The sequence below is a fragment of the Apaloderma vittatum genome, unplaced genomic scaffold (assembly GCF_000703405.1).
Source record: "Apaloderma vittatum isolate BGI_N311 unplaced genomic scaffold, ASM70340v1 scaffold43512, whole genome shotgun sequence".
NCBI classification, from domain to species: domain Eukaryota; kingdom Metazoa; phylum Chordata; class Aves; order Trogoniformes; family Trogonidae; genus Apaloderma; species Apaloderma vittatum.
The window spans coordinates 6,090-33,921 of NW_009704993.1; the positions used below are offsets into that span (position 1 = coordinate 6,090).

General features: G+C 38.9%; 1 protein-coding gene across 1 annotated transcript; it reads left to right on the forward strand.

Annotated features, from left to right (window-relative positions):
• Window positions 1–395: 395 nt before the first annotated feature.
• Window positions 396–27,832, forward strand: MANBA (mannosidase, beta A, lysosomal; the record flags this gene model as incomplete). Its single annotated transcript, XM_009865219.1, has 13 exons — window positions 396–490; window positions 990–1,095; window positions 2,937–3,107; window positions 5,711–5,834; window positions 8,247–8,422; window positions 11,531–11,641; window positions 16,933–17,084; window positions 18,163–18,280; window positions 20,853–20,939; window positions 21,527–21,694; window positions 24,293–24,511; window positions 25,726–25,890; window positions 27,688–27,832. Coding segments are annotated over 13 exons (1,837 nt in total), but the record flags the coding sequence as incomplete, so codon positions are not given.

Genomic DNA, 27,832 nt, shown 5'->3' on the forward strand with positions numbered 1-27,832 from the left:
TACCTCTTAAAATCCTATTAGTCTTACTTTCTCCATCATTATGAGGGTGATCATGTTTCTGTTCCTCTCATTAAGTCACAAGCTGTCTAGATTTTTATTGAATTTCCAGCCCAGTCATTTCTTATGTAAAAACAAATCTTATTCCCTCCAGTTTGAGTATGAATGATTACAACAGGTTTTCACCTATATAAATAAGGTAAAATAATAACAAAGCTTTGCTTTTGCATATTATTTCAAAGGTGAAAAAGAATATCAGGACTAACTAAATAAGATAGATTTTGCATTTGCAGTCTGTCTGAAATAAATGCTTATTAATGGATATTATGATTCATTTCATGTAGTAACACTTTTATTAAGTAAGTCTTGTCATTTTCTTTTTGTTGGTCTGTTATTAGGATCCATATTATAGATTTAATGACTTGACGTACAGATGGATCTCTCTGGATAACTGGACTTACAGCCGGACGTTCAAAACGCCTTTTGGCATCAGGTATGCAGTAAAGATATGTCTAAAATAGTTCTATGCCATCTTTCACCCAGAATTGCTAGTTAATCCATCAGCTCAAAATCTACTCAGTACTTTTGTATCTGATAAAACAAATTGTGCAAAAGTGTGCAGCTGCAAAACTGTTAAAGAACACTTCAGTAGTTGCTTTTTTCTATTTTTTTTTAAAGAGTTAAAAATGACTTATAAATTGGCAACTAAGGAAGGATAATACTTAGGCTAACTGGAAGCTAGCCCATCTGATATCTGGTGAGTATGTGAACATACTGTGTTGCAGACTCAAGCCACTTCAGCTGTCAACTTAATTGGCTATTTAAAGATATAATGTAGCCCCACCGAGTCAGACATTTTTGGAGGTAGTTGAGACAACTGCTGCTAAACATAATGGTGACATACATTTTTATATTGTCTGTCTCCTGTGTGTTGTTAACTCTTAAGTATTCTAACAGGATTTTTTTTTAAATTCATATGTGATCTTCTGTAGAAAGTGGCAGAAAGTGAATTTGGTTTTCGATGGAGTAGATACAGTAGCACAGATCCTGATCAACAACATCAGTCTTGGAAAAACAGACAACATGTTCAACAGATATGTAAGTAATGTGTTTATTTCTGAAGGTGCTTCTGTTTTTTCTTCAAAGTCCTTTTGTGCTGAGCACTTTTCACGTAAAAATAGGTCCTTGAACACACACAGTGTTGACCTGAGGACCGCATGTGTAATTAGATAACTATTAGAAAGAGAAGTGTACTTACTGTTTCAATAGCAGCAGGGTCAATTCTAGAGGTGAACGTGTCTTGTTCTAAATGAGTGGACTCATGCAAGAGGATCAATTCAGCTAAGTCTTGCTTCTTGGGATCTGTCACAGCTCCAAGAAAACGTAAGCTTAAATCTGTTATATTAGCTGTAAATCTGCTTACTAATTGGTATTAGAATGGTTTACATGTGAATACTGAAATGAAAATCCACATGCTGTAAAGTCCGTGTCTCTATGCTTTTTTTTATACAGGGTTTTTGATTTTTAATATTGGGGGTTTGATAATACTGTCTTGCATTTTTGAGCTTAGCCTGTGTCGGTACTCATCATGGAATGGTGTAGCAAAAACATTCAAACTAATCTTATAGCTTTAAAATATAAAATTCTTATGGGTACTAGCATAAGGAACAATCCTTTTCTTCTGAAAATAATGATAAAAGGAAAAGTTAAAAGAGAAATGTTAGTAGAATAACTGAATTACAAAGAAAATCTCATGTCTTCATGTCTTAGTGTTTACCATTCCAGCAGGTTTTATTGCAGAAGTGGTGACCTCAGACATGAAAGCTAGATTCTGCCACCTGGGTCTGTGTAACTTGGGACAAATCACTTAGTTTCTCTGTGCCTTAGTTTTACCATCAGTGAAATAAGAAATTTCATAGAGCCTTTATGAAATTGTAATTATTTACTATTTGGAGAGTATCTAAAGAATTGCCAGTAGCAGTCTCTGTAGAATTGGAAAGAGATATTATTTTGCCCTTGTTTCTGCAATTTCATTCTGTCTCAGATCGTAAAAGTTCATGACATGGCCTTCACTGTACTGTATTAAATTGAGTTTAGGATTACTGTGACCCAGACTTCTGCTTTATTCACCTGTTCCACATGGCAATGATGTCCCCAGGAAAGACTCTGTGAAGGCTGTGTGAGAGATGCTACAGACTTAAATCATGCTGGCTGGACTGCTCACAAGTTGGAAAAAATTGCCAGGACTTGGCTTGTCACAAATGAACACTGTGAGGAAAAAATGAGTATTGGCCATTGGATTCATATTATCTTGATAGCACAGGATAATTTTGAAGCTGAACATTTATCCTTCTACCCAGCCATACTGAGGGGGATTTTGTAAGCTGATGAGGAAGCACTCAAATACTTCATTTGCTGCTGCTGGTGCAGAGTGTGCCTCTGTACATTTTAGAAGTGAGAGAGCAGGTGGCGTGAAATACAGCTTTGCAGCATTCGTGCGAAAGGCACCTCAATGGTTTGTGGTAGATAAGATGGTGGCAGAGAGGGAATTGGAAGAAGTCCTGTATGGGTCAGCTTTCTGGGTTGGAATAAGGTTTCTTTCTAAAGATGCAGATAAATTCTGAGTGAGAAAAGAGGGTAAAAATTCTCTAGCTGTCCTTCAAGCACTTCAGTGTGGAAACAGAGTGCTGCAGCCTGCAGTGGGGGCTCACTATGGGGAAAACAGGTTGCCCAGACGACCTCGTATCTGGAATATTACTGTGTATTTCCTTTTTTCGACTGAAGAAGTAGTTTTTCTTTTCCTTCAAAACCAAAGCCTGCTGAGACTGAAGCCTTTGAATAATATATGTGTGGTATTAAAATCCCAATATAATGGCGATTATAAATCTCATAAATAAATGTCAGTGCTGTAATGATTTTGTGCTGTTTTCTTGACCTAGAGCTTTGATATTACCAGCGTGATCAAGGAGGTCAATTTTGTTGAAGTCCGTTTCTTATCAGCCATTTCATATGCCGCAGAGCAGAGCAGATGTCACAAAGCATACAGCATACCCCCGGCATGCCCTCCACCTGTGCAGAAAGGAGAGTGCCATGCTAATTTCATCAGAAAGGTAGGGGCAGAATTATCTGTCTCTGACTTCAGGCTTGGAAAGAGCAATGCACCATGTGCTATCCTTACAGATGTATTCTGAAACCTGCAGTGTCATTTTATAAGTAGGGCATAGTTTTCATTGCTTCTCGTGGCCCCCTAGGAACCTGTGATCTAGCATGTTGACAATACAAGGGGCATAAGAAGGCCAAGCTTCATATCTAGGTGGTAAGAAAGTTTAAAAAGTTGTTTTCATCAAGGAGCCAGCAAGGAGACTCGCTGCTAAGAGAGCAGGATAGCATTGGGAAACATGTAACCATTGCTTTTTCATCCGCTGAGTGGGTTTAGCAATGTATGCTGACGATAGAGTTCACTGTTGCAAATACCAGCATATATTGCCAAAGCTGTAAAAATCTCAGCCCAGCAGCTTTGTGAGTGCTTAGTATTGCTCATGTACTGTGCTATTTATACTGGGCAGCTCTGGCACGTCCCAAGAAATGTTACTTAACAGAGGACCTGTTCACTGTGCAGTGTGACTTATAGGTACATATTCAGTGAGAACTGTGTCACACACAATGAATGAAGCTCAGAAACTCTGATTTGAGATGTGGTTTCATTGCTGTTAAAACTTACTCAAGGCAAACCATCATGTGAGCAGCTTTTCATATATTTCTGATAGCTTTGCACCAGCCAGAGACAATGGCTGGGTGATCTTATTTTGGAATTTCTCTTTTTGTGTGTTTTTACATATTTTTCTCCACTTAAATACCTTTCTTCTTAATTATTTTTAATCTTTCCAATTAAGTGCTTTCAAAGCCTCAGCAAAAAAATGACTGAAATCATGTTAATCTAAACCTGGATAGGATTTCCTTTAAATTTTGGATGGATTCCAAGTTGACCTGCAAAGATCCTTAGAGATTAAAATGTTATCTTTATTACTACTTCTGTTTTCACTACATTTTAGAAAGTGATCAATATTTCCAAGTCCACTGTGTTTCTTAGAAATCAGTGCAGGGGGGAGCTTGGAAGGAAGAAGGCACTTAAATAGCTCTAGGCTTATTTATAGAGCAAAAATGACCAGGGATGTTTTTATGCTTTCTGAACTATGCTTCTAAAATTGTAAGTACCTTAGTGCTTTTCCTCAAAGGAGTTGTTTGGAAGTTGTACTTGGAAGCTGCTCCAGACATTTCCAGAAGCGTTTTTAGTTCCATATATATGGCAACAACAGCAGTGATTTCACTTTTAAAAGTAAACAAACATACTAGGACATTGCTAAAGGAAGCTGACTGCTTCCCATCTTACAGTAACGGGAAACTGTTTACACATTTGAGGCTCAGTATTAAGTGCAGTAAATGTATCTAATAATACATTAATAGGGATTTGTGGTGAAACGCAAGCCTTACAGTGTTCATGTACTTCAGTGATACAAGCGTATCGTTCTTATGACACACTATTTCTGATAGTGGTCTCTGCAGTATTATCAGTGAAATCTGACAGTCTGAGGGTCTGTCAGTGAGTAGTTAGTATATTTTTTTATAATGGGAAAATTACTGTCAATCTGACTTGTTTTCTAAGAAGTGTTGTCCATGTTTTTACACTTGAAATAGGTACAGTGCTTGGTTCCTGGAAGGCTCTTTTGCAACCCGATAGGCAGGCAGGCTGACTCCAGCGATGCAAGGGATAGGCCAGGCTTGTGCAGTGTGGTTTGCCAAAATTAGTATGCCCATGCTGTAATTTATTAGTCTCTAAATTTAGAACTGTAGGTCACTGTACAAGACTTTAAGGAGATCTGTTGTATTTGCTTTGGGGGCTGGGGCTCTGTGAAGCTTGGAGAGCAGCTGAATAGATGTCTTCAAGGGATTCGTTAACTAGAGGTCTGACCAGGTTTGAAAATAGCTAAATGGAAAGCAGCGTAGGTACTTCTCTCCCTGACTCGGGTTTTATAATTCTGACAGTTATTCTGATGTTGGAACCAGAACTAAGCTGTTTCTCAACCATATTTTTGTTCCCTTTGTTTTTGAACAAGGGAACCATAAAAAGGGCAGAAACAGTGAACATGACTGAAATACACAAATACAGCAGACATATGCATGTCTTTCCCTGTATTAATCTGCGGTGTTACAACAAGAAACAGGGGATAAAGTATTTCAGATATACCCACAATATAAAGTTTGATATCGTTCTTTTAGAATACTTTAACATTTGTAACTCTGTTTTCTGCTTACTTTGTCTTTCAGGTATACAATTAAATACTGACATTACAAACTTAAGACAATTCAGAGCTGAACTGAGAGTAACCTCCTGGCTTGGTTTTTTTTTGATTTTTACTGTTTTTTTTGTAAGTGGTGGGCTAGGTTCTGTTTTTCTTTCTGACTAATATAAAATTTTGCTGTATATAGATGTTTAATAAAAAATTGTATTTTTTATATAGGTAGTAGCAGCAGAGTTCTGGTCAAGAAATAAGGAAAAGTATTGTAGGCTCCTCTAGGTTTATCAAAATTGGAAAAATGCTTTTAGTGCATGGCAATATTTTATTTCTAGATAACGAATAATTTTTATTTCTGGCACAGCATCAGTGTCTGTACGAAAAATAGGCAATTGTAACAAAATCATTCTGTATTCCAGGAGCAGTGTTCATTTAGTTGGGACTGGGGCCCTTCTTTTCCTACTCAAGGAATCTGGAAAGATGTTAGGATTGAGGCCTATAACCACTGTCACCTGATTTACTTTTCTTTGACTTCTTTCTTTGGTAAGTTATGTTATTACTTTTTATTATTGTTTAACCTTTGGAAAACAAACCATTTTGGTTTTAAGCTCAATTAACTGTCAGTTTAGGAAAGGTTCTGTTGGTTTTTTAGGACTTTCTGTATAGTTCTTCCCACAGTACACCCTTTTAGGGCTTGAAACAGTACTTTAGTACAAACAATAGTAATTAAAAATGTTAACATTCAGAATCTTTTTTACTTGAAGATCCCTAAATAGCTGCAGAAATATATGTAGTATAGCAGAGGTTAGCCCCTGTTCTTCTCCTTTGAAAAATTTCTTATTTATTGGCATGTGTTTTCACCAAGACACCCAATAAATAGGTCTCACTTTTGTCTCACCTCCATTTAAAACAAAAGCAAAGCTGCTGTGGGAATTCAGTTTTCTGCTGGGAAGACAAATGCACAGTGAGTAGAGTTTCAAGAGCACTGGGTTTTCAGGACACAACACGATGTCTGAGAGAGAAAAGCAGTCGTGCTATGCAAGGATAATTTGTTAAGGCTGCAGTTTGAGAGGATAGCCTCCTGCATTCTGGCTACCTAACTTAACAAACCAGTTTCTTCCCTTGATGTGGCCTTTGATTTTCTTTTTTTTTTTGTCCTGAGGATCATTGCAGCTGAGCAAAAGTAGTTAATTTTCAGTCGAAACTTTCTGTAAATGGTAACACGTCCCATTGTAGACCACCAGCAGGCTTTCTTTCATTGCCTGTTGAGCCCAGTCTTCAGTGGAGTAAAGGCTAGCACGTGAGCCTTCTGCGCTGGGTTGAATTTCATCCCTTGGGAATAGAGTTGTTGTCTATGAATAAAAGAGTAAGACGTCACTCCCTGGCTGCTTTTAAAGCTTCCTGAAATAGCTGCAGATCTTAGCTAGAATTAACGTGACTAGAATTTCCATGGAAAGCCCCAGCACAGACTCTGTGTGCTCTCTAAAATTTCGTTACAGTAATCTTTTCCGGTCCCTCCCACATTCCCACAACTCCACCTTCTGGTAGGTAAAGTCTTGCTCTCTAGCTAAGCAGTGCGACCAAACCTGTTTCGTTTAGCAGAAGAGTGGTTTGGAACCAGACACAGAGCTTGTTAGTGTTCAACCATAATAACATTTGAAAAATAAAGAGTAAATGAACGACTTGAATTTCAACTGCCCATGCCAGTTACATTGCTCGTCGGATTTGGTGTCATAGCCTTTTGACCATTGAGTCTGTAAAAGATTTATTGTTCTTGATTTGTGTGCCTAGGCCCCACAGTTCATGCAGTTAAGAGTGGGCTGGAAGTTCTGTATGCCCTTGAAGAGGAGGGAAAACACACGCTAATGGCTACCCCTTGGAATGGGGGTGTTTTCTGAACCACTTCAACATTTATAAAAATTGGTCTTCCCTGGGCAATGCTTGTGTAATATAAACTTGGGAACACATTCATTGCTCTTTGTTCTACAGCAGACAGTGAAAATCACACCGGGGCTGGTCAATGGAATTCTCTGTGTTGGGAGGGAGCTCTCTTTCTCTCATGGAAGAAGAACTAGAATACGAACATGAAAAGAGAAAATAAGTGATAGGCAGTTTCTGCGTACAAAATGTGACTTAGCTCTAGTTTTCCTTGTTTTCTGTTTTATTTGCTTTTGCTTAGATGTTGATCTGTAATATTTGGAGGATTAGCCAGGCTGTGTTTGTAGATAGGTAATTTAATTGCTGAAATTAATGGGAAATTTACACATGAATCTTGAGTACCCTTGACCCTGGTTTGCCTTATTCAATAAATTCTGTTAAGGAGAGGACTGTATGAGGTTACTGTAGAGAGATCTCAGGGAAGTCATTAACTCGTTTCCTCCACCACACTTCAGAGGCAGAAGGGACATAAGGATACATCCCGTCAAGTCTAGACACAATGGGCCCAATTCATCCCCAGCATAACTCCATTCATTTTGTCTAGTGACTCTGGGATGAATTCAGTTCGTTTTCTGTTAATACTGTTTTTGTTTCATCAACAAAAGTGATTGTACTGCCTTGTGATTACGATCTTTCCCAAAGAGTACCGTGTTCATATGAGTGCTGACTAAAAGCAAATATAATGCCTATGGGAGTTGGTGGGAAAAAAAATATCCTTCCTAATGAAGTGACTGGTGTCGTGGTCTCTGACTTTTGTACAGAGCTCTGAAAAAAACCTGGATGGCTTTTGAATGAAAAAAAGAGAGTTAAAAATTATACATCATATTGTGTCAGCAAATGTAAACACAGAAATCAAATGCAATAAATAAGATTAACCTTGTAGGTCTGGTTTCAACACAGCCTGGAAATTGTTAAATTTAATCTGAGATGTTTGAGTTGTTTCTTTGACGAGAGATCATGTTATCTAATAGGCATATAAACACAGTTGCTAAATTCCCATTTTTTCTCCCCCTTCAGTACAGAGTGCTCAGCAGTGGAGTCTTGAAATCGAATCTATTTTTGATGTAGTCAGCTCCAAGCCAATTGTGGGTCTTGTGACTGTGAACATTCCCAAACTGCAAACGTGGCAAATATTCAGTGTGGAGCTCCAACCTGGAGAAGGCAGCGTTGTGCTGCTTGTAAACATCAACAAGGTAAGGTGTGTGTGGAACCCTAGCCAACTGCAAAATATTTCCCCTGCTTTCCAATGTGTCTTTCTGCTTCCATGCCAGTTTTAGGCCTCCCTCCCATTCCTTACTGTGCTCCTGACTTCAACAGCAGTTCTGTACTCCTTACAGAATAGGAGAATGGTGCTTTTGCTCACTAAAAATTGATGTCTGAGCCTTGTGGCAATGTAGCTCCGTGTCAAAAAGATGGTAAAGCCTTTCCCTTTCTGCAAAACGAAAAGATCACATCATCACCAGCCACTGTTAAATGAGCTATTTAGGTAGATAACCTTTGGATATCCTGCCGTCACTTCACTTACCTGACAGTAGGTATCTTGTCTCCCATGCTATTGTTTACTGGACTGATTGGGACTGGAATGTACTACAATATGCATGGTTCTCCCAGGAAAGAAAGGAAACATTCCTCAAACCTCTCAGTAGATACTCTTTCAGGTAAATAAAAGCGAAAGAGCCCTATGAAGAACTTGTCTGGCAGTAAGGTTGGTGGAAATTTTGTAGTACTTCCTTACATTGGCTTGTAGCCCCTTGGGCATACAAAAAAGAAATTTGGGAGAGGTAAAGGATGCTCGAATGAGGATAAAACTCAATTAATTAGGTATACACCTCATTGATGAAAGAGGAAAGAATAGATGTGCTTACCTTCAGAAGGTGTGCAGGAAACTATCAGGAGGCAGACTTAATTCACCATTATTTAATTTCTGTAGAGTTTGTTTTGTTTGTAGGATTTTGTTTTACACAGAGGTGTAATTAAGAAAATATATATAGGTTTGAGAGGCGAAGAAAATCAGTGTGTCTGTTCTAGCTGACAAATAGGTAAGTGTCTTGAATTAGGCAGTGAGCCCAGCATGGCAAAAAGAAGCATGAACTGTCCTGGCTTCTTGCTCGGAGGACAGGGCTCTGATAGAGTTGACTGCAGAACCGAACCTGACAGCGGCAGGCTCAGGCCACTGGGCAGGGGGGCAGCCCTGGGAAGCGCAGTGGGAGGCGGCCCCCCTGGTAAGCGCAGTGGCAGCCGCAGCTGATGCTGTTCTGGGCGGGAGCCAACAGCATAAGGGGAGCTGCTGCTCCCCTGGCCTCACTGCCACAGGGCACAGTTAGATTTGTGGGTGAGCAACGTGCTGTGAGCAGGAATTTGGGGCTTCTGACAGTTCAGGTGGTTAATAACGTTTGAGGGTCTGTCCTCACACCTTTGTATATTTTACTGGATCTACTATTACTCTACTATTGCTGTGTAACTCTGCATTTTTTTCGCCAGTTTTAATGCATTATGTGTGTATTCTCAAGCTCTCTCAGAGTGGAGAAAAAGCATGTTTTAAAGACACACAGACTATGTTGTAGTATGCACACTCAGTGACCTACATATTTATGTGCTTGTTTTATTTTTATACAAAAGCATAAAAGCATATAAACTGTATGATTTTTTTAACTGTTTGTCATCTGACATGCAAGTTGCATGAGCAGTTACGCATACCCAGTTACATTTAAAACGATCAGTAGCCTTTGCTTAACCTTTTCAGTGACTACATTGAGCAGGCACTGCAATGTGGAACTTCAGAAAGGATTATTTTTTTTAATTGCTCCACCCTCAACCTCAGAAGAAATCTCTTAGTGGAGTATGACTGCAAGGTTGTGAGGAAGCACTTCCTTCAGAGCAGAGGCAACAGTGTTTTATTATTCCTTGTACACAAAAGGCTTTACTGCATGAATTCACATCAGCTGATTTCACAAGAAGCCCTGCAATGTGTTCTCACGTATCAATGAGCCTAACAGAGCCCTTACTCTGTACAACAGGCTTGTGTGGTGCATGTTAAATAGTGAGACCGCATCAGAGATTTATTTCTGGTTGAGAGTTTATTGCAGATTCTGTTGCAAAGTCAGTAAGGTGTGTGAGTGGTGCGTTATCACCCGAGATGTGGAGCAGTCTTCCTGCAATTGCCACACAAAGTGCTGTGTTGTGAACATGACAGCTTTTTGCTTATCAGCTAATGGTGAACATGGGGATGACATCATTAGTGGCCAATGAAACACTCCAGCCGCGCCAGGTGGCTGCGAACACTCCCTTGTTGTTGAGGCACACGCGATTTTGTGCTTCCGTTTGTATCTGTGCAACAGAGAGATTAGTACTTCTGCATGAGCAGCTGTGATCATTCCCTATCGGAGAAGCTGAAATGTTAGTAGATACATCTGTGATTGTGTCCAAGTATGGCTACAGCAAAACATGTTGTTGGGCCACTCTCTGGCCTCATTTTATTTGAAAAGATCGAGGCACTCCTTACATGACTCTGTTCGGTGCTGATCCCTCCATTGTTTGGCTGCCATGCATTATTGCTTTCTTTCCACGATTTTTGTGTTGTGCATTCAGCTGGCAAATGTTGGCAATAGGATTGAGCAGCAGAAGTAGGCTGCTGGAAGGGAGATATGAATATTACTATATGACTAGAAAAATGAGAAAATTAAATTGTTCTGTCATCCTAGGAGGAGGGTTTTTATGTTTGTAAAAATTATGGAGTACTAGTGACATGATTAGGAAACATAGAGAAAAAGCAGAAAACACTGAAAAGAAAGAATGAAACTTATAATTTGGCTTAAAAGCTTGACCTGAGTGACACAGTCAGTATAGTCACATATTATCAGAGTCACAATTGAATGGTGTTACTTCTGTACACTGAATGTAGTGTGTGATAGGTAAAAGGGTCAGTGAGAGGAGGGATATGATACAGAGGCAAGTGAACAGTGTATGCTCCTGATGCAGACATTTGAAATTGGGTGAGATAGTCTGCCAATGTACCTCAGCTGAGGAGTAGCAACTAGATGTGTGCATGCATGTGTATGCATGCTGCTGTAGACACAAGATGAAGTGATAGCCTGAGCTTCAGTGGAAGAAATCGTACTTCTCTCTTTAAGTAATTTTCATTTCAGAGCTGCAGCTGGAGAGATCCCAGTTACCATGGCTCAGCTGAGGCACAGAAACTCGTGAGCCTTGTGGTAATTTGCTCAAAGATATCTGAGCCCCTAGGTGCATGTTATGCCTGTTTTTATAACCATTGCTCTGACTTTTTGTCTTGTACCTTCAAGACTTCTATGGTGGAGGCTTGGTGGCCAAATGGACATGGAAAGCAAACTGGATACAACGTGACAACAACTTTCGTCATGGAGGGAGGATACCAGATTGAGAAAATTTCAAAGGTGAGCCCTTCAGCTTGGTTACAGCTGCACTGCTACTGTTAGGACATCTGTCAGCGTAGCAAGTTTCTAGAGCTCTTAAATATTTTGCTGGATTGTAATATGTATGTGAAAATGCTAATGAGAAGTAAGAGGGTTTTTTAATGTCACAATGTGTTTTCTGGTAGCCCTAGCTTGCATGGACACCTTTACTTGCATTCAGACTGGAAGACAGCTTATAGTTAGCTAAAAACCTCAGGAAAGAATATATGTTTACTTCTTAGGTTTTCTATCTTATGAAAAAGATAAACCACTTGTAATGTTGATATTATGGTAATTTTTTTGTATCATGTACTGAAAACCACTTTTAAATTTCTTTAGGTTATGTGAAGGTTTATTGCTAAAATTTTTCTTGTTAAGTCATTTTTTTAAAAAATTGTGGGATAGATACGATCCTAAAATGCTAACATACATTCGTTTATTAGAATATGATTGATGTGCTTCAGCTTTAAGAAGAGGTGACATCCTATATATGACCACAAAAGTAATATTCAGGGATATTTGCATAAGGGTTCGTGCAACACACTGACTGTGTACTTTTCTGTTGTTTAGGCTTTTTTTTTAACTAAGAAGCCTAGAAGAGGTAATTTTCAATTGTCTGTTGAAAAAAAAAGTCATATAAATTAAACTAGGCTCCTTATGCCAACAAAATGTGGAAGCAACCAAGCAAATGTTTATTAAAAGGTTCTGATCTGTTTTGCTTTACTAAAAACTAATCTGGTCACTAGGCATCTAAAACTGCTATTTGCTGTAACATATATTCATGTGAAGAATCCTAGGGAAAGTGGTAGCTTCTGGAACCCTAGCTGTTATAAGGTTAGCCCTTAGTAATAATTATTCTTTGTTATTAATAGCGATTTAATTTTGAGACGATTAAAAAACCCCAGCAAATAAACAAAGCATCTTATGCTTGGAAAAATTGGTTGTAGGAAGTGTGGGTATAAAGCCTGTAAAAAGGAAAATTTTGTTGTTCCTGTGTGAAAACCGCACAATGATAAGAAAACTAATTGATTCCACTTGAGTAGTTGTGTCAGGATATTTTGTAGAGTCCTGTGGCCTATGATCATAGGGACTTCATGGTCTACAAAAGATATTCAGAAGCCTCTTTTTTTTTTTAATCTCTCCTTAAGGGGAAAGAAGGAGGAAAAAAAGTGTATGCACCACATAGTGGACATTATAAATTAACCAGCATACAAAGCCTTTACAGATTCATAGTGTGAAGTCTAGTCTTCCTTCCTGTGTTCTGTGAAACTCAGTCTTGAATTCTGACAGGCAGACAGACACCACCTCCCCCTGCCCTGAGCTGTACCAGTGGAAAAAGGCTCCGTGTGCAGTTTTTTCATGTTCTAGCACAATTTGATCTCATGTCAGCACGACTGAATAGCAACATTTGTATGGCTTAATAAGAACTTTGAGTAGTTTAGGAGATACTATCAGGGATAAATGTTCCTGAAAGTTGTTGTTCTCTTGTCAGTTCTATTACCGACCTAGTACTGTATCCAGGTGTAATATGTTTCCCACCTTTCTTTTTCAAAAGAGAAAAAAAAGAGGATGAGACATTTCACAGGTGGTTTGTCTCCACGTAAGTATCTATATAACTTTGGACAGGACAAACTAAAGAGTGAGAAATGTATATGTGAGAAAACTTAGCTTGGTCTTGTGTCAGATTTGGCTACTGTCTGTTTTCTGGCATGTTAGTCTCTGCAACATTAATTAACCCTTCGGGAAAATTTCTGTGTCGCCTCCCAGTATGTACTTGTGGGAGCTCTGTAAAGCTTTATAGCCAGCTGTGCTGGGAAAGTCTTTGGCTGAGGAAAGTACTTACTCTCTCCTGTGGAAAGGAGCAGAAAACCAACATGGAATAAAGCCAGCATCCCTGGATGAGGGTGGTTGGTTTTGTTTTTGTATTTGAGTACTTTGCTTTAGAGTTTGTTTCACAGGATAATGTTAAACAAAGTCATAGCAAGAAATTTATCTCCGAATGAAGTTGTTTTCGTGAGAGAGGATCCATCCAGTCCTGTTTGCTATAAGTTGCTTTGTTTCTTGCCATGCCTACCTCAGGGAATTCATTACTTCTTTCATTGCCTCGTGAGGCATTTGCTTGCTTTTTGATTCTGTTTCCCCATCTTTATGTAAGCTTATTTCTCCAACACTGTAATCAGAGGTTTTTATTTCATGAGGCAGTTTTAATACTTGGAAGATCTTAACCTCTAGCTATCCTTCCCTCCTTCCTAAACCCCCTCCCCCCCCCCCCCCGGTCTTTTAGCGTGACTTCCAGAAGTCTTTTCTTTTGCCTTTTTTAGTTTTCACACTGCTTTCATGCTGTGTGCTAATTTGTTAGGTCACTGGCGCGTTCTGTGATCTTATTTCAGCTCTAGGCATCTTCATCCCTGTTACTTTTCCTACTGCTAAATCTGGGAATGCCAAATGGGATCCACTGGTCCCTTAACTGGGTGCAAAGCCTTTGTATGTGTCTTAAAAAGGCAGGTATCTGTTTCTTAATTGTGCAATGAACCAGCTGATTGGTCTGTAGTGGCTAAAGACTGTAAGTGTGCTCCAAGACTGGGAGAGGCAGCAAGGTCTAGCAGACAGATTTCAAGGTGGCCAAGCTTTCAGGAGACAGAAAGGCACGTAACCAAGCCTGCCAGATGCTAATTTTATCCTCTTACCCTTCTTTTAGCTCAAAAGGCAAAAGGAAGCTGCTGTAGAACAGGAAGAGGTGCTGCATTACCAAGTGGGCCCCTGGGGGGCAATGGAGAGGGAACACAAAGGCATGAAACTCTGGAGGCCTGGCAACCTGAGATGGGGCTGAGGGGCTTTTCCTCTTGCTTCTGCTCTATGGGTGATCCTCGCTGGGTGTTTCAGCCTCTCAGATTGCCTTGAATTTGGCCAGTTGCACAAGTTCCACTTGAGCATGGATAAAGCTGTTTTCTGTTACTAATTTCTGTTACTAGTATAAATACTTCATTACAAATGCACTCTGAGACAGTTCCAACCTGCCTGATGACATCCATTAAGTAGACCTCCCAAATATTTTGGGAGCCCCGACTGTAAATCCTGTTCCATTACGTGCCACAAAAAAGAGCTACGCTGGAGATTGAGGAGTCTTTCTTCAAGTAATTGAAATCACAGGAGGAAGATCAGAACTTTTTCACTAGTGTAGTACTCATAGTTTTTTCTTTCGTAGCCTTTGGTAGTGAATGTAACCATGCAAGTTGTATGAAATATTGGTTTGGTTTTTTGTTTTTTTTTTTTAATTTTAATTAAACTTTTCACTTTAAAATAAAGCTGCAGAATTGTAGGGGCGGGTGTAAGACTCTTGTCTTAAAGCTAAATTCATCATGTTGATCTGTATTCAAGTGTGCAGTGGGATCAGAGTAGAAAAAAGGTGGGGCAGCTGTCCTCAGCACATGTATGTGCACAGAGAGACTGGACAGGGAGTCTGAAATGTCCTCTCAGTGATCAGTTTTTCTCTAGCTGGGAATTTCTTTAGTGGTGTGTACAGATGCTGAGTCCCAGTTGGCACTAAGCTTCTATTGCCCCTGGGGCAACACTAAAACACTGCAGGACTTGGGGCAAGTCCCATTTTTTTTATTCATTCTGTTTCTGTGTTTTGGTCATTGCCATGATGCAGAGAGGTTTAGTTTGAGGTCAGTGATCTGCAGCCTCCGCTCTAGTGGATCATGTTTGTCACGTGCATTCGAGTTTGTCATGTGCATTGTCTCTCTCCAGGTGTTTAATTAATAATTGTCCAGGTGACTATGAAGCACTGAAGAGGAGGCAAAAAAAGCAGTGATTTTCTTTGTCTTCTCTACCACTAGAAATAATTTTCTGTATGATTTTTGGTAAGCTGAAAGTTTAAAAAACACAGTCCCACAGTAGCATTAGTCATTTCCCATTTGAACTTCAGCCTTGTCTAATGTGTGAAATACAGTTTGACTTAAAAACAGGTACATCACTTGCCCTTAACTAGGTTAATTTTAGCCTGATTTATTGACAGATATTTGTCTCAACTGTAGCTTGTGGCAGAGAGAGAACAGGCTGTACTCTACAAGCTGACCTTTGGAAAAGATATGGCAAATAGTCATCTGAGGGAGGGGTGATTGCTATCTTGGGGTAGTATAGAAAGAATGAGGTTCCTCCTGCCTTCCTGACCCAAACTTGTTGCTTGGTTGAGTTGACTGAAATATGCTATTAGCTTTCCTTCATTTTATTTAATTTTCTTATGACAGTGAGCGACAGGTACCAAAAAGTTTTCTTCCTGGCCTAGATAAGTTGAACTAGAACAAAGATGCAGGAGGAAAAAAAAAAGTCTAAAGCTTCCCTGAAAGCAGTTTGCCACTGTGCAGGAGCCTGACTCCAGGTGAGGAAGAAACCTCAGTGCAAAGCATTATTGCAGTCACCTAACTGCTCTCTCGTGATTCTGGAATTGACTGTGTTTATGTTAGTGCTGAATTGACTGTGTTTATATTAGTGCAATCAGGATACCCCTCAAAGCAGCATTGTTTGTGGATTTGAGTGAAGTCCCAGAAAATGTCCAGAATTATTTCTTGAGTACTTCTTTTCCACCTGCAGTAGGAAGGAGGAATGTTTTCTTGTTTCAGTGTCTGCCGTACACAATACTAGATATTAGAGCAGCTGTGAAAGTTTGGTGTCTGCTTGAGATGTGCTTTTTGTCTGGAATGACCTTTAATACCTTACGCAGTTAGTTGTTACTTAACTGAACTGATCTCTCTGAAGCCTTAGTGCTGATCATGCTGTTCAAATACAGCTGTGGTGACCAGAGGGCCCTGCATTTCCAAACTGACATTTAGATGTGTGTTTTTTTCTCTTTAATTGCTGCACCTATTCAAAAGGTATCATTTCAGAGCAGCAGGAGATTTTCCTTTTACCAGATGAGCCTGAAGCTAAGGATTCGCGGACAAGATTTACAGTTGAGCTGCAGCAACCTTCTATAGTGAGAAAACTGCAGATTAAGTGTTGTGTCTCATCTAATGCAGCCTCTACATTCCTCTCAGTGCCCATGCTTTCTATATCTCTTAATATGAAAGTTACTTCAAAAAGCGAACAGGTTTAGCAGAAGGATTCTTTTTAGCCCTGTTGCAGTGTGTTTTAATCAAACAGGGCTTTAGAGGTGAGACTTTGTCTTTTGATTCCTTGACAAATTCTAAGCTGTCAGTGTTCAGTTGAATCCCTTTTGTAATGGTTTTCTTTATTTTTTTAAAGTTTATTGTCTTCTTTAAATGTCTCCACAGGCCTATTTCCGTACAGTAGAACTTGTTCAGGAGCCTATTCTTGGCTCACCAGGTCTGAGTTTCTACTTCAGAATCAATGGCCGACCCATTTTCATTAAGGGCTCAAACTGGATTCCAGCAGATTCTTTCCAGGACAGAGTGACCTATGACACGTAAGTCACCTTTGATGTCCTCAAAGGATCACGTTTTCCTCCTCCTGATTCTCTGTCTGCTCTCTACCAAAGGGTGGCATTAGGAGCGGAACTCCTTTCAAGGTAGGACAATAATTGTTGTGGGTTGGAGGCTTAGAATTAGGGCTTAATTAGCACTACTAGATTTGAGTGATGTTCAAGGTATGTAAGTGTAATAACTGATGGGGAGGTGGTTGTTCGCTGTCCACAGGTTACTGGCAATTCAGATATTTTCAGAGATGATCTTCAGGCTGTCTGATCCTGTTGCCTGAGAAATGGTGTGGATACTTACAGGAAGTGCACTTCAGCCATATCCTAACCCATCTCAGGCAGAGAGACATCAGTGCATAGTAGCCTCTCTCCCTTTTTCCCTCTCTGGTACAGGCTTCTTGAATTTTGATGACATAGCACCCCAGAGATACAGGTGGTATGGGGACCATGCCATACTTTAATTAAGCTTTGCTCTGCGTAGCAGAACAACAGGCCACGCTGCAGTGTGCATTCACATGCAATTTAGAGACTGCCAGCATGATTAAAGAAAGATTAACAGAGCCTGAATCCTTTCAAAAGAGATTCAGAGTTTCGGTCTTTCTCCTTCTCCTTCACTTGCCAATTCTCGCTATGCGTTGTGGAACTCAGAAGGAGAATATAGGCTTTTGAATGTGTTTAAAAGAGGATTTGAATTCAAGTAATTGATATTTAAAACAAGTAGGAGAAGGGAGGAAAACAACATGATTAATAAAATATAGTATTTCTAAATCTGGTCCTGCCAATAATTCTATAAAAGCACTTACTTGCATGTGTCACTCCATTTATTTCATAGGTGTTAACAGGACCAAGTAACTTTTTCTGCATTAAAAAAAATGCTTGGAGAGCTCTATCCAGACATGCAGGCTTAGAAAGTATCAAAATGGTCTGATTTCTTTAAGAGTTATAAATCTTAGATTGCTGCTGATGAATGTTTGGGGAGGATTTGGGGGTTTTCTTGGTACAACACTGGAAACTCTTTAAGTGATACAGTTTCATAACTTGTATAAGTCATCTTTTTTGTATTTGACAGATTATGGCTACTCTTGAAATCTGCAGCAGATGCTAACATGAATGCACTTCGAGTTTGGGGAGGAGGAGTATATGAACAAGATGAATTTTACGATATTTGCGATGAAATGGGAATTATGGTAAAAACAATAAAAAGAACACTTGTTTAAAAACTGACAAGAACTTTTAAATAAAAAAGCACTCTGCATGAACAAAATAAGAGAATTAGTACATAAGTTACAGCCATATTTCCAAAGGACATGGTAAAATACCAACATGACAAGTCAGACCAATAATTTTTTTTTTTTTAAAATTTATTTTTAATTTGAATGGTTCTTGGTTACTGAGGTTGTCTGTTGAAACTGCAAGTGATATTTTGGAGACTTTGTATTAGGACCCCAGCTTTTATTTTCTCTTGTAACTAGGGCTACAGCTCTGTTGCTCACGCATTCCCGCTTTTCTTCCAGCCCCGAATCTACCCTTCATTTCCCCCTCGTTTTCTCTCTACTGTCTTTTCTTCTCCCCTCTCTCACGTTTCCCAAAATCAGAGCATCAGAACTGTGGCTTTAACTTTTTCTCTGACTAAAACTCTGTTACCTCTCTCCCAGTTCTACATTTCCTAGTTTCTTGAGAAAAAATGAGAAAAGAAACAAACAGCTGAGGGACTGGTACTACTGATGTCACTTAGAGCAGGAAGAAGATGTTTACACTGTAATGATGAGCATGACAGAAGAACTTTTGTGGACTGTAGGCATCAACAGGGACTTGCAACACTCAGTCAAATAGTCGTGAAACAAGCAGTGCATGGGAGGGGGTTTAGTCACAAGATCAAATAGTATTTCTTCTGCAGCAACCCAGACTGTGGCGCCCTGTAGCTGTGTTGAGGGCTTACTCGTGTGACAATAGCCCTGCTGACCAATCTGAGTGCTTGAGTTTATTTAAAGCCTACGGTATTTGGGTTTTGTGCTTTCAGCCACCTCTGAGTATTTCACTTGGCCTGAAGCCAAGCATGGAAGGTCTTATCCAAGGACAACTTTGAACAAGCTATAATTGAACGTAAGCGTAGCTATAAGGGGAACACCTGCTGCAAACACTGATAATCCTAGATGAATACCTTTGATTATATGGTCTTGGAGGCACTTGTTAATAAGTTTTGATGAAATAGTGACTAGATGAGTGAAGGCCAAGTTGCATCTGGCATTAAAATTCCAAGAAATGTGTTTGGTCTTAATCCACAGCATAAAAAGCAGGGAAACAGAATTGATATCTTGCTGCCTTCTGCTGTGTGTGCTTGAAAAAAAAAAACAACCCCCTTATATCTATTTTAGTTGTCTGAATGAGTGTCCTGATTTCCAGGGCTTCTGAGCACTTACAGTTCTTTAATTTTTGACACCAAGCACCTAAGTAGGCCACTTAGATCTGTGCCTGTACAGTGCTCAATGCAAGATTTAGCAGCCAAAGTAGTAAGTAGATGCAGAAAATCAGACCCTTATTTTGGAAGGGGTGACACTTCAGGCTTTTGGTTTTGTTTCTTCTGATGCTCTTACAAAGGCTTAAAAGTGCATTAGACTCAAACTGTGCTTCAGGAAAAACAGTGATAGCTCTCTGAGGGAGATAGGAAGAGTAGTTTGACTACACAGTTATGGAAGGATTCTAAGTGATTCTTTAGTAATAGCTTTGCCTTTTTTTCTGCAGTGCTAGAAGTGTAGCAATTATTAATAGATCTGTTACCTCCCACTGTCCTGTTTCCTATCTTCGGTTTTCTTAGGGAGTGTATGCTGAAAAGAGTAATGGAAAAGCATGTTCTAGCTGCAGAAATATATGGGGAGCTGGTCTGTCTCTATTGTTTAGGCAGTATGGTCCTCACTGTAGTCTCCTACAGTCTCCTTTGGGTTTATGTGCTCCTTCAAGGGATCTTTCCATTAATGTTTATAATAGGCTATCGGACGTCTCAGAGTAACAGCAAGTTAAAAAACAGAACAGGTAAAACAAGAAGTCTTTGTAATAAATGTACCTTCTTCAAGGTACAAATGGAGTTCATTGCTGAAAAACTTGCTGTTCTCTAGTGGTATCTACTTGATCTTTATTTGGAAGAAAGATGTGTTGTTAAAGGATCTGATTTGTTTCTGACTCTTTCACTGGGTAAGATTTACTCTTTTTAAGATTAGTTTGTGCGTTTGGTATGAAAGTATTTTGTTAACAAGTACACTTGAACATCTGTTAAGCGTGCTTGATACAGTGTCGTAAGAATTACCAAGGCTTTTAAATAAGTAATGGGTATTTGGTGTTGCACCTGCAAAGTAGTAAATACAAAAATTTTTTGTTTAGCTGGAGATTGCCCACATTCATATTTGAGCAGTGGATGAGTTCTAATTATTCAACTGAAACTTACTGAACTCCATCTACTGAGTGATACTCCCCATATCCGTGGAGGCTGTCAGGATCTGATTCCTAAGGGTAAATATTTTGTAACTCTGATATTGAGGAAAACCACGGTAGAGTATGCACATACTGAACTGCATGGAGGATGTGATTGTTTTGGTGGTACTTGCCAAGAATAACAGATAGAACATTTCAGTTTAATTCTTTTTGATACAAATAGCTTCTGTAAGAACAAAGGATTGCGCATCGCAATAAGGATATATTTTTCAAGTATGTAAAATGATTTACTAACAGATTTTTTTTTTGTACTTTCTTTCCTTTTCCCTGTAGATTTGGCAAGATTTTATGTTTGCATGTGCCCTATATCCAACTGACCAGAATTACTTAGAATCTGTAAGGGCAGAAGTTTCTCATCAGGTATTTTGTCCATGCGTCAAAGCTCTATTTCCCATTACCTATGTGTTTTATTGACTGACTGTATAAGCCGGCTTTACAAAAGTTCTTATTTGGAAGTGTTTGTTAGTGTACCTTTATGTAGAGATGCAAAATCTAACCCTACTAAGTCCTCTTTAGCTCACTTGTAGGCGTAATCAGTCATGCAGCTGTAAAAGCCTTCCCCAGGTCCAAACTGCCATCTTCTCTAGGATGTTTCAGAGCATTCCCTGAGGGTGAGCTCTAATGATTACAGTGTGCCTTAGTACAGAATTTACCTTTCACATGTGGTTGAGTAGATGATAGTGGAGTTACACATGTGCATATAGTGGATATATGTCAACATATTAAAAGTTTTTCCCTCTTTAAGTGTATATTACACAAGTTTGAGCCTGGTGGAAAGCTGAGGGAACAGTAAACAGTATGGATAAACCCATAAATTGTAGTCTTAGTGTCTGTAAAATGTGTGTGGATTTGTAATTCCAGTGGTAATAAAGTGATCTTACTGATTTTATTTTTTTTTTAAGAGAAGTAATTTTGCCTGACTTCCGAAACTGTAAGTTGCATTTCAGGTAAGGCGTTTAAAATCCCATCCATCAATTATTCTCTGGAGTGGTAACAATGAAAATGAAGCAGCAATTGCAAGCAACTGGTTCTCCATACCTTATGCTGACAGAGAAGTCTATATCAAAGACTACGTGATGCTTTACGTGAAGAACATCCGAGAAATAGTTCTTAAGGTAAGTGATCTCAAGAAACTACAGGAGATATGGCTTGGCAAAATGTTTAATATTTGCAATATGAGCAACTTGGGATTTCTTTTTTAATCCTTTTGGGAAATGAAACCCAGCACATTACTGAGGAGTTGAACTTTCCAAGTTCTTGTATAGACAGCTCTCTAAACTTTGAGGGATATCCTCAAAGTAAAACAAACAAAAAAAATTACTTCAGTCTTTAACTCTTTGTCATATGTAAAGGAAGACCTGAAAATGTAGTGGATCTCTCTTCTTTTTTGCTTCTTATTTTTGATACCTCCACAAATGCCTTTGCTTTCAGTGAACAAAAATCAGCTTGCCCATTATTAATTAATCTAGATGATCATTCTTCACCATGAGGGTGGTGAGACACTGGCACAGGTTGCCTAGAGAGGTGGTGGAAGCCACATCCCTGGAAGTTTTTAAGGCCAGGCTGGATGGGGCTCTGAGCAGCCTGATCTAGTGGGGGATGTCCCTGCCCATGGCAGGGGGGTTGGAACTAGATGATCTTTAAGGTTCCTTCCAAACCTGGCAATTCTATGATTCCGTATTTCCTTTCTCCTGATTTTGTTCAAGGATACTATAAGAAGGGTTTAACAACCCTCAGGCTTTTTAATAGCATGCAGATGAGAAGCACCTAGAATCCATGATGAAGTCTGCTGTGATTTGGCGCATTTTGCACACCTTTTTCAGTTTTATTTCACATCCTAGAAGTACTGCAGTTCTTCGCAATTTGATGGAATCTGCTTTATATGTTTGATTGATTGAAATTGATTTAGAAGTCCCAAACTGATGTTGCCTAACTGTGTGTATATACATATATATATATAAAACATATATGTATAGGGGTTAACAAACAATACTTGAACCACGGATGTGTATTCTAAACTCCCCTGTTAGCTAAGAGACAAAATATGGCAAGTGTTTTGTCCACTTAAAAATTCCATCTCCAACAAGAGTGCTTTTGTTAACCTAAAATGCTAGTGCCCTTTAAAGTTATCCTTTGTATAGCATGATCTTATTGACTTCAGGGTGTAATAACTTTAGTCTAATTTCTCTATCCTTTTCAGGATGAGTTACATTTCACGTTACGAAGCTTATGAGCTTAGGTTTCCCTTTGCTAAGACAGGCATTCAACGTGTAAGTGACAGCAGTATTGCTTGTTATTGGAAGCTAACTGGCATCATCAAAGTAGTTGTACTCTGAGAATTTATAATACCTTTCTACTGGAAAAATTGAGGTACGAGGAAACAGTGAGGACAGGTTTGAAAGAACTTGCTGAAAACAATCCTACTCTTGAGGACAGTTACGTATTCTCAGGGGTAATTGTGTCTTACATTAAAAAAATCCTGCTTAAGATTTTGATTTAGATTTCTGTATTTCATTTTTTTTCTGGAACTGACTAGTTTGTAAAGGTATGCTGTGGTGTTTCTGTGGTTAGCTCCGTGAGTTGCCTTGCCAGGACATGTGCAGCAAAGTGAGTTGTTCTGGCTTGATACTGTTTTTTGGTTACAGTTCACTTGTATAGGTTCAGGATGGACCCTCTTTTTTAAACCCTTAGAATAACTATTTTGAGTGCTAGAAGGAACTATACAGTGAATTAATTTCAAATCCTGTGTAATATAAGACAGCTGAGGAAACCTGTAATTAGTAGCAGTACTGGACTGTATAACTTAAAAAGACTTGTAAGTTTGAGTTGGAGACTTCAGGGAATCCAAGATATAGTTAACTATTAATTACTCATGTTAAAAAAGAAAAAAAAGACAAAGTGGGACTGTTTCTTAAAATCAAGCACATGTCTAAGGGCTTTGCTCTAGTGGAGCCAGTTCCTGTAACTCATAACTGATAAGTAACTCAGGCCTCTGTCTTACTAGACTAGGGTGCTAAAAGAATTATACCTGCAGAAGGATTTCTTCAGTACTTTGTAGTATACTGCTAAAAGATTTAGTACACTAAATCTACTGAGGCTAGAAATAAAGGAAGACCTGAACAATTTGAAATGTAACTCTTCTTCTAATCTCATCTATCTTAACATGCAGAGCCAGCCAAAATGACAATAACCTGCGATGCTACCAGTAGCAGAATACCTTGGCTTTCTTACGACTTAATTTAGGTGACTACTTAATAAGAAAGGGGAAAATCATGGCCTTGTTCCTGCAGAAACACTGCAAAAGTAATGATTTTCCATAAAGAAGTCACAGTACTCAAATATTAATATTCCCTGAGATTATTTTTTTCACGAGGTACACTTTCAATAGCTTTCATTAAGAATTTAGAACCATATAAAGATAGAAAGTCTCTTGATGTGGGAGAGAATCCCTTAGAACAGCAGAGCAAGCAATATCATGCCCAGCTGTCCTGCAAGAACATAAATATGAAGCTAATTAAGCAAGTAAAAAATGATGAATGTTAGGACATAAAGGGGAATGTTTTCTAGGTGGTGACTCAGAAATTTGGAAGAAGCATGTTCTCCCTGCCCCTCCCTCCCTCCGCTTTTTCGAAATGTGATCTATGTATTCAGATAATAAAAGCTAATCAGTTTGTGAGAGGGTTGTGTTTTTTTCTTTTGTTTTTAAATCCCAGGAAGATAAGAGCCGTCCTTTTATTGCATCCAGTCCTTCCAATGGCTTGGAATCAGTTAAAGAAGGTTGGCTCTCACAGAATCCTTATGACACCCATTATGGTGACACTCACTTCTATGACTACAGCAGTGACTGCTGGAACTGGACAGTGTATCCCAAAAGCCGTTTTGCTTCAGAATACGGATTTCAGTCTTGGCCTTCCTTTAGTACAATCGAAAAGGTAAGGCAGGGCTTCCACACCTTACTGTCCCCTCTGCTCTGATTTAGTGAGGGCAAATCCCAACAGATTATGGCATCTGGACTGTAGTTGGGATGATGCATTGTTAGGTGTGGCATGGCACAGGTGGGGTAGGGGTGTGTGCCGTTTTGGAGGGAGGGGATGAAACTGGGCTGTTTTCCTCCTCAGTGTTCGATATATTAACCTTGATGTTGCAAGAGGAACCAAATATAGATGAGAGGCTATTATGAGAGTATTAATTTTAACAGTAATTCTATTAAATATATAGCTTATATTGCCTAAAGTCAGCTTCCTTTTGCTTTATCTAAGGATATATGTTTATTTAGAAACAGAAGAAACATGATAAATGCTGAGTTTTTTCTTTATGTATTGCATATAAGAAGGTTTGGTTTTGTCTCCTGATAAATTTAAATAGTATATAGTTTATCTTATTTAGCCAGTTGCAGCAGAGACATATGCTGTTTGTCCTTTTGTTCAGAGAGCTATGAATATCGTGCTGATAGTCATGCACACAGCTAAAAGGAGTTCAGAATGCTCCTTTCAATTTTCTGGGCAAAGTATATTATCTGAGACATATCAGTACATTCATCCATATTAATAACAATGAAAATTATTAAATCCAGCCTAAAAAGGAACAAATTTAAATAAAAAGATTTTATAGAGATTGTAGTTACAATGAAAACTTGGCAATAATAACTATATGAGCAATGCTACATTGTTGTCCTTAGCTGAATAAAAACTTGTTCATAATTGTTTGTATTCTGAGGCAGGCTTTGAAAATAGACACATTATTAGAATTTATAGCCTTACAAACTTCTGTAACTTTTATGCTTAAATGTGTTTGACTAGAGTATGTTCTTCCATCTTAATCTAGGGTGTTTCTCATTTGCTATGAATACAAGCCAACCTTTGAGGTCCCTTGGCCAAACTGAACTTTAGGACAAATAAGTTAAATGCCATTAAGCCAAGAGTTGTTCTGCGTTTTCATTTATTTGTACAAGGAGTATAAGTGAAGGATGTTATTGATTAAAAATCTCTGCGTGACTGCATGAGGCACTAAGGAAATGTATTACCAATTTTAAAGGCTTTGTATGTCAGCAGGCTGTAATGGATATCCTTTCACGAATATCGTGTCAGTCATTAAATGCACATTTTACCTTTTCATTCCGGTCTTTCAGTTTTGTGGCTTTTAACAGGTTTCCTCCACTGAGGACTGGTCCTACACAAGCAATTTTTCTCTCCATCGACAACACCACGAAAATGGCAACGATGAGATGCTCCGGCAGATTGGCTATCATTTCAAGCTTCCTCAGAGCACAGATCCCATAAAGAAGTTCAAAGATATGATTTACCTCACACAGGTAACATTAATGTCTTTGATATGAGCAGCTGCCAATCCTTGTTCCATTAGATACCATCAGTGTTTAAAACTGGGCCTGTTCTGTTAGGCGATGGTCAGTCACAGAGAAAGTTGCTGCACTGTAGCCTCGGAAAGTCCAGGTTAATTTGGAACTAGCTTGTCTCTTGTTTATTGGAGAGAGACTCCAACTGTCATCAGAGAAGGCTGCGATACTTCTTGGGGAATTTCCCCAAAACTGTCGCAATTGGGAGCAAGTGTGGCTGCATGTGCTACCTCGCGCCCTGTCCCCAGCTGGGCCCACTCATGCAGCTGGCTGGGAACACAGGCATGTGCTGCCCTTCCTTGGTGTGGGATTATTCCAGGCACTACACTCTTACTCCCTGCTCCAGGGTGAGTAGGTTTTGCTCTTCATGTAGTCCCTGTAGGCTTGCTCCTTTGATTTTTACCACAAGGAATACATAAGCTTTTGAAACAATCTTGTCTCTAGAGAATGCGGTTCTCTATGAATGAGATTATCAATAGCTTTTATTTGTTTTGGACTCAGATATTGATATTCTAGAGAATTTATTTTTGGTTTTTTTTGTTTTGTTTGTTTTTCCAAATCAGTAGGTTATATTCTGCTCTTCATCTGTAGTAGTTTACCTCATGCTTGTTTCTTTTTTTCATGATTTTTGAGACTTTTAAATGATATTAAGTAACTTTTTAATGCTATTAGGCAAATTTTAAAGTGCTGTTAATTTTTGGTGTGTTCCAAGAATTTCAGAAACACTCTTGATGGAAATAAGTGCATGTTCACCAAGTTTTTGATGCTTGAGAGCTGCTGTTGGCAAGTTTTATATAAAAACAGAACAGCTGGAGAACTTTAGGCACTGATGACAAGAAAACAAGGATAAATGATGCTGTGAAACTGGAAATAGGGGTAAAACTTGTGCAGTGAGGTCCTGGCTCAAAAAGCTATGAGAGTTTCTGCAGAGTTAAGTCAGTCAGGGCCTTATTAACAGGTTAAACAGCTTAAGAATACGAAAATAAGGATAGCAAAAAGGATGAGGAGAGTAAACGTGGCTCTTCTAGTGGTTAACTAGAAGTGTTATCTTTACCTTTTGAGCTGTCTTAAGGAATAGCTTTTTTTCCTTTATTTCAAAACTTTCTTTTAGTACCTTCCCAGCCTCGTAATAGACTTTTTGAAAAAAAATAACAGGCTGTTTGGCTTCTACTGAGAACTTGATCAATGAAAAATTCTGTAAAATCTTTTTTAAAGACAAGATGGGAAAGGAGAGAAGAAGTAGGAGTCCAGGTGAAAAAATGTTGCTCTTTCAGTGCACAATTTTGAAGATATGGGGAATGTGTGTTTTATGTTCAGAGTATAAAAATGTGGACATCATGGTAATGTAGACCGGAGGCAGTGCAGCATAACATCACTTTGAAACTTCTTTTAATTTTTTTTTTTTTTAAATATTTATTTTAAGTTTATTTTTCTTTCCTTTGTCCTCCATTTGCCTTTCAAAGACCTTGTTGCTCAGTGATGTTCACTGTCTGGAAGGCAGGAACTAGCCCCTCCAGAGTTTCTTCAAAGATACTGCTTGTAGAGTTGTAGGGAGCTGCTAAGAATACATGTCCTTCAAGCAGAAGCCCACTGCACTGCAGGCAAATTCTCTCAAAGGCTCAAATTTAAAAGTTATGTGCTATTGCTGTGACATTTTTGTTCTATGTTAAGATATACACACATCCTCTGAAAGTAAAGTAAAATGCAAAATACAATAAACCAAAAAAATATTTTTTTATGTGTTTATTGACTAAGGTGATGCAGGCTCAGTGTGTAAAGACAGAAACTGAATTCTATCGCTCTAGTCAAAGTGAAATAATCAAGGGAGAAGGACGCACAATGGGAGCTCTGTACTGGCAACTCAATGACATTTGGCAGGCACCTTCCTGGGCTTCCTTGG